The sequence below is a fragment of the Lathyrus oleraceus genome, chromosome 6 (assembly GCF_024323335.1).
Source record: "Lathyrus oleraceus cultivar Zhongwan6 chromosome 6, CAAS_Psat_ZW6_1.0, whole genome shotgun sequence".
Taxonomy (NCBI): Eukaryota; Viridiplantae; Streptophyta; class Magnoliopsida; order Fabales; family Fabaceae; genus Lathyrus; species Lathyrus oleraceus.
Window position 1 is genome coordinate 65038487 of NC_066584.1, and position 6974 is coordinate 65045460.

A 6974-nucleotide genomic window follows, 5' to 3' on the forward strand; every position below is an offset into this window, starting at 1 on the left:
TCATGCGAGAAATCAAAGACAAAACGTTGTGGAAGAAGGTTGTCAATGCAGGTTACGCATTATCAGAACCTTCTTTTAAACACTACCGCGAAGAAATAAGATTAACAAACACGGATGCAGTATGGTGGATCGACAGTATTCCATTGGAGAAGTGGATTAGGGCATACCACAACAGTCAACGTTAAGGCCACATGACAACAAATCTTGTGGAATCAATGAACTCTGTCTTCAAAGGCATATGTAACCTACCTATAACCGCTTTGGTGCAGACAACATATTTCAGGCTAGGGGCGCTATTTGAGAGCAGACGTTCCAAATGGAATTCAGTGTTGCAATCTGGACAATTGTTCAGTGATGCTTCAATGAAATTCATTAGACATGAAGCTGCCAAAGCAAACACACATGTAGTCACAGGGTTTGACCTCACTAAAGGTTGGTATAGTGTTTTCGAGTCCATGGATCACAATGAGGGCATGCCGATGGTACAGTACATGGTCGAACTAGATAGAGGTTGGTGCGGCTGCGGAAAGTTCCAAGCCTTTCGTACACCCTGCTCCCATGTCATTGCGGAATGTTCAAAGGTTCGAATGGATCCATCATACTTGCTATCTGACATTTACAAAGTCACCAGCCTATCAAATATTTATAAAATTAGTTTTTTCGTAGTAGCAAAAGAGGATTACTGACCAGAATATCAAGGGGACATCGTTTAGCACAACGAAGTTATGCGAATGAAGAAAAAGGGTTGCCCAAACAGCACCCGCATTCGAACCGAAATGGATACGGCGAACAAAATGGTTAGATTATGTAGTTCATGCCGCTAGTCAGATCACAATCGTAATAACTGTCCTAGTGTTGGAACGAGTACAACCAGATAAATTCACATGTACCTCTGTTGCAATATATGAAAAACTAAATTTATTTCATATTATACGTCTGTGATGTAAATACCATTAGATAAACAATAACACAAACAATTAAAACAACTAGAATACAAGAACTATGAGATTACAACCATCAAAAAAAATTTGAACATGTAATGCATCATCCTACGAATGTCTTGGTCGGTCTTAATATCCACTCATTCACACACTTCTCCATTTTGGTTGAACGTGGACACAAGCCATTGTATTCTTCTAATCCTTTCACCATCTCCAATTTCTCCATCTAACCAACTGTTCAACGTCCAATTAAGACGTCCAAACGAATTTGTATTCTAGAGACGAATCTTTATTGGAGACGCAGCGGCGGAAAATATTACATCGGCATTTCACTTGTGAATGTATGCAGACATGGTTAAAACACAAAAACTAGAAGGATAATGGAGTTGAATGAGAGAAAATATGGTAGCAGGAGAAGATTTTGTGTAAAATATATTGCATCCAATGCGAGATATTTGTAGAGAGGATGTATAAAATGCATGCGTCAAGAGGCTAGGCGCCCAATATGTCAACACATGCAGACGACAGAGGCATTGGTGCCTCCTCTTAAGGCACCATGCAGGCGCCAGAGACATTGGTGCCTCTTCATGAGGCCCAATGCAGGCGCCAGAGGCATTGGCGCCTCTCATGAGGCTACCAATGCAGGCGTTAATGCATTGGACGCCTCCTCTTTATCCATATGGGATGTGACGGTTCATCCAGCGTATCCTCTTTTAAACGTGGTTATTTTAAAAAAAAATAAAAATTTTATTATTTTAGAATTATTATTTAAAAAATTAATTATTAAAGAGATCTCAGATAAATATTTGAGTATTCTTAATGTTTCTCGATCCAAATAGGTTGATTCAATTTGAATGACTCAGTAAAAGAATATATTATAGACAAAAGACTAATAGGTAGACTCTCGTAAAAAAAAGTCACGCACCAGATTCGGCGGATTCAACCTACTTGTTCATCATCAATTGTCAAATTAAAGTCTTTTGTATCTCACGTCAAGTCAAGAGAAAAGGATTTTAACTGCTCATTGAAAATCCGTGAGCCAGGCGCGAAGGATTTTAACTGCTCATTCAAAATAAGCTCAATCATGTGCCATTACGGGGATTCATTCATTCGCACACCGGAAGAACTCCTTCCTATTACATCACAAAACTTATAATTTCTTTTTTTGTTTAGGTTGCTAAGCAGATAGTATAATAGCACTAAACATAGACATATTTAAGAGTTTTGAAACTATCAATTACTTGAATAGTCAAAGAAGCCCAATTTTATCAATGATTTATTGAATTCCATCAATTCCATGATCACGCAAATTTTTAATCTTTAATATTAGAGAGAAAACACATTTGTATTTTTTAAAACACGAAGTTAATAGGAATATTATTTAAAAAAATCATCAATGCATGTGAAAATTTTAAAAAAGAAAAATTACATTATAGAAAGGTAGGCCTTATAATTAAAGACAATGGGATTATACATTCTTGTAACAGGATCCGAGCTGAGATGGTTAAAGCATTGGAAAATAAAACCAACTATTCTCTCTTTCTTTTTGTATAATTTTAGCAGTGAAACTAAAATATTCCCAATTTGGGCAAAAATGCCTATACACACCAGAAGTTAGAAATTGACTTTTAATTGAATTATTACGGTCGTTATGGAGTAAAAACAATAATAGTTACAATAGTACATTGACAATAATATTCTCCCATAGTTCAGAAAAAAAAATTAGAATGTGGTCTCATCATGCTAAGAAATTGATATTGAGTACATAAGGACACCTTAAACAAGAAAATTGGTAGAAATCAAGGGATTGGGAAGAAATTACTTTTATATAGATATAGAAACCTGTTATTACAAACCAAGGAAAACATTAGTATTTCCAAGACATTCCTCGAGCAATCAGATTACCAATCAGATTACTCAGTATCACTTTGTATCTCGCGCTACCTATACTTAAGACACATATTTCTTCAGCTTCCTCCACTATTTCTTTTCTCAAAATGATGAATCCCAAAAATAAATCAGAGAATAATAAAAGCACCTAGAATGCTGCCCATCCTGAAGCGGCTGTTGAGCCCGGAGTGGTTGATGAGGGAAGATTCTTCTGTAACCGCAACCATGAAAAATGTTATGGTGATTTATTTAGACAGTGAGGAAATACAACCCATATAGGGAAATTAAACTGGAAATTTACATGATCACGGATATGGATAACCAATATAATTGACTGTTTTACCGATCAGAATAGAAACTTTAGGTAGGAATCCAGATTGATAACCAGGATCGAAAACTATAGCTCAATAAATAATACTAACAGATTTTCTATATTATACTATTTATATGCATAGACAAAGAAATGCAGTTAGTATTCTTATTAACGAGTGTTGACCGTTTAACTTAATTAGTAGAGTGTTTAACTTAATTAGTAGAGTAAATAGTCAAACTGTACTGCTAATGTTATGCTGCGTAACAAGAAATTGGCATTTGGGATATACAGCATTAAGAAGGTAAATTAGTTCCCACCCACCTAAGTACTATCAAAATTAAATTTGAAAAGAAATGATGTTTCAATAATTTTGCAAATAGGAAAGGCTCTCTAAGGAATGAGCGGCGGCAGCATACCTGTAATTGAGAAAGATCGGATAGAGAATCAGTAGTATTATGTCTCACGCCTTCGTGTGTCCCTTTAACACTAGATCCAGTACTGGTAGTAGAAGCAATTCGGGCAGCAACAGGATCATTTGGTGGAGGTGGAAGAGCAGATCTGATTTTCCCTGCACCACTTGGTGGAGGAGCAAGGTTCAGTACTTTTGGCTTTGGAGTTGCTATGTGAGCACCAGTTAGTCCAGCTGCTGAAAGCATGCCAGCTCCCCCAGCCGCCTTATGTTTCACATTAATCCTGATGGTTTCCCCCTCCTATAATTCAATTGATAAATAATTTAAACATAGGAAAACACAGGAGAAATTTCAAAACATTGTTAAGACTTAAGAAGAAGTAAATTCATCCGAATTTTGACCATCCAGTCACCAGCAACATTGGACCATGCTTCATTTACTCTAGCACCAGTTACATCTATTATCAATGCAAGCTAAAAATATTATCACGCTAAGATTTTGATAAGAATGTATTTTTCAACTGAAAATCGGAAACAAATCATCAACTACACAATCCGAAGAGAATTCTATAATACAGAAACCGGTAAAAGAAAAACCTTGAGCCTATGATTTACAGCAGGGTGAATGTCGATCTGAGAATCCTCTGAGGCATCGGAGTTACCGGACTCCTTGTCATGCTCTCGCCGGACATACTTTTCATGATCAGATAGTGCAACATTGAAATCAAAAGCTTCGTTCCTCTCCGTGAACCCTAATCCAATGAATGCGTGCTTACCTTGACCATCTTCGATCTTGAGGACGAAGTAACGAGACGAGTCGAGAACCGGTTCGACAGAACCCTCACGCTGACCGGGGAACACGAAGCACGCGGCAAAGAGATCGCCGGAGTTTGGATCTTCTAACCGGATCTCACATCGGTCCCGACGTGATACTACCCGGAGGCGTCCCGACCAGATCTTGTCGGATTGAAGCCACTCACCGCACTTGTAGCCGCCGGAGGTTGTTCGCGGCGGGATCTTGTAGACGGCGACTTCGCGAACCACCAGTAGCGTGTGCTCGAAACCCTCTTCCTCCTCCTCTAACGACATCGTTTTGGTTGCTTTGGAGTTTGAATTTGAGTTTATTGTGAATGAATTTAAGAGACGCGTTTGTTGTTGTTGTTTAATTTGGAAATTGAAGATTGGTGTGGTGTGGGGTGTGGTGTCTTTCTCAACTCTGTCTCAAAGAAAACACCAAGGTCAACTGTTTTGGGAGATAGATTAGAAATACACACAATTATCACATTACCAATATGCTGCTCTTTGTTCCTCCATTTTCTTACCTTTCATACCTTACTTCTAAATGATTTTCCTTTAAGACACAAAAACCTCATATTTACATTTATATTTCTATCTATTTCTTTCTTTTCTTTTTTTTACTGATATATCAATTGATATATAGTTTTTTTTATGTCTAAGAGACTGTAAAATGACTTCGTGTGGATTTTAAAATATGAATATAATATAAAAAGTAAAAGATAAATCATTAATAACTACTTTTGAAAAAATGAAAAACGCAAAAGAGGAAGATATACAACAAAAATATAAAATATCCAAACATAAAACACCTCAATATATATATATATATATATATATATATATATATATATATATATATATATATATATATATATATATATATATATATATATATATATATATATATATATATAAAAGTCAAACAATCCCAAAATATACCATTAAAACTTATTTTTCTAACAAATACTTGTCCAAGAGTCATTTAAACTAAAATGACACCTCTTTGCATTTATATTCGACCAATAAGACAATAAGTAAATGATCAACAATTCCTTAATGCAATCTCAAAATCATATTACTTTGTGTTCTTAAAAGGATATGTTTCATGTTGGAATCAAAATTGTTTGTGCATGTTTATGAAGTGACAACGCGCGTTGTTTCGATGTAGTTGGGGTGATTTGTATCGTTCTGGCATGTCTGCGTAGGAAGTACATGTAAGATTAACTCTTAAATACTCAAGTCAGTCTTTTAATAATGTATATGGAGTGAATTGTGGATCAAAAATCATACATGTGTTATGCGTCAATGGTGATATTTATATGGTAGACAAATCGGGGTTGTCTTAGTCTTAGACTTAATGTTGGCCTGTAACTGTTACCCCTAAGACTTGTTATATTATGGTGCATATGAAGTCTTCTAAGAGCTAGATCGGGCATATTTTAGTTGTGATCCTGCGTTGAGGAGCATAAAAAACCCGGAGACAACTTCATTAAATATTTATCTAATCATTGAGACATTTCACATGTTATTTTATGTATGAGTCTAAGTACATAGGTTAGGGCATGCTATTTTAGCCTAGAGCATTTGAGTGCACTTGAGTGTAGTTATGTTTTCGAGGCATCATTTGGGTCATCGATTGCTCACCTTCCATTTTCTTCGTTCTGTGGTGCTTATTTGCTTATTGTTTTACACCCGTTAAAAGGCCCAATTGACCAAGGTCCAATCCATCTCAAGTTCACTCTACTCAATCCAATATATGAAAATAGTTCACATGTTATGAGAAGGTACATAATCTTTGATCTCCAATTCATTATACTCATCTTGAATCTTGAACTCACTTGGACGTTGGAGTGCTAACCATGCATGTCCATCATATGCCAATGTAAATGAGATTAAAGCCACCACTTAAGATCAATTGTTATCCAACTTTCTCCATTTCTAGTTCTTACGTGGAACTAGAGTATCCATTTTTGGTTCCCTGGAGGAACTATGGCACCGTCATTGGGAATCGACTTCTGATTCCTACGATTTCTACAAGAATCATATTTGCTTCACAAACACCATCGAGCAAATTCATAAGTTCCAGATCTGGATTCTTGTGGTTCAGATCCAGATTTCCAATTTACTAGTTCGCAACCTCCTTAGGTCGCCAAATCGAGAGCGAATCAACCTCAGATTGCTATATTTTCCACGAATTTGCGTATGCTTTCCATCTCCACCATTCACAACTTCCTCATATTTCAAAATTGAGAAATGTTCGGTAACGACCAAGGAGGTCCATCGCAGTCGAATCAATCAACCATTATTTCCATTATAGCTCCTCGAAATCCAGATCTCTGATTCCCTTGAGAACTCCGTGTAAAACCAAAAGAAAGCCATTGGGTCTAGATCTAGGGTTACGCAGTGGTATGAAGGCGATTTTTGTGAAGGTCAGACCGGGTATTCGCAATTCACCATTCGACTTGATTGCGTCCGTACTTTTTGTCGCATAAAGGGGTGATTACTAGGGCGACATCAAAAGATACCACAAGTTCATAGTTAATGGTGCCCGAATACCGCAAGTTCATAGTTAATGATGAGCGTCGATCCTACACCGGGGTGCATCAGGGGGACGCCACAAGAT

At 36.8% G+C, this 6974-nt stretch overlaps 1 protein-coding gene across 1 annotated transcript; it reads right to left on the reverse strand.

The window, feature by feature from the left end:
• Nucleotides 1–2748: 2748 nt before the first annotated feature.
• On the reverse strand, nt 2749–4932 carry LOC127092102 (uncharacterized protein At1g03900). The gene is made up of 3 exons (XM_051030912.1): nt 4151–4932; nt 3561–3854; nt 2749–3042 (listed from the first exon to the last, which is right to left on the reverse strand). Exons 1-3 carry the CDS (start codon nt 4640–4642, stop codon nt 2980–2982), a joined length of 849 nt encoding a protein of 282 aa, XP_050886869.1. The 5' UTR covers nt 4643–4932; the 3' UTR covers nt 2749–2979.
• Between the last annotated feature and the right edge of the window lie 2042 nt (nt 4933–6974).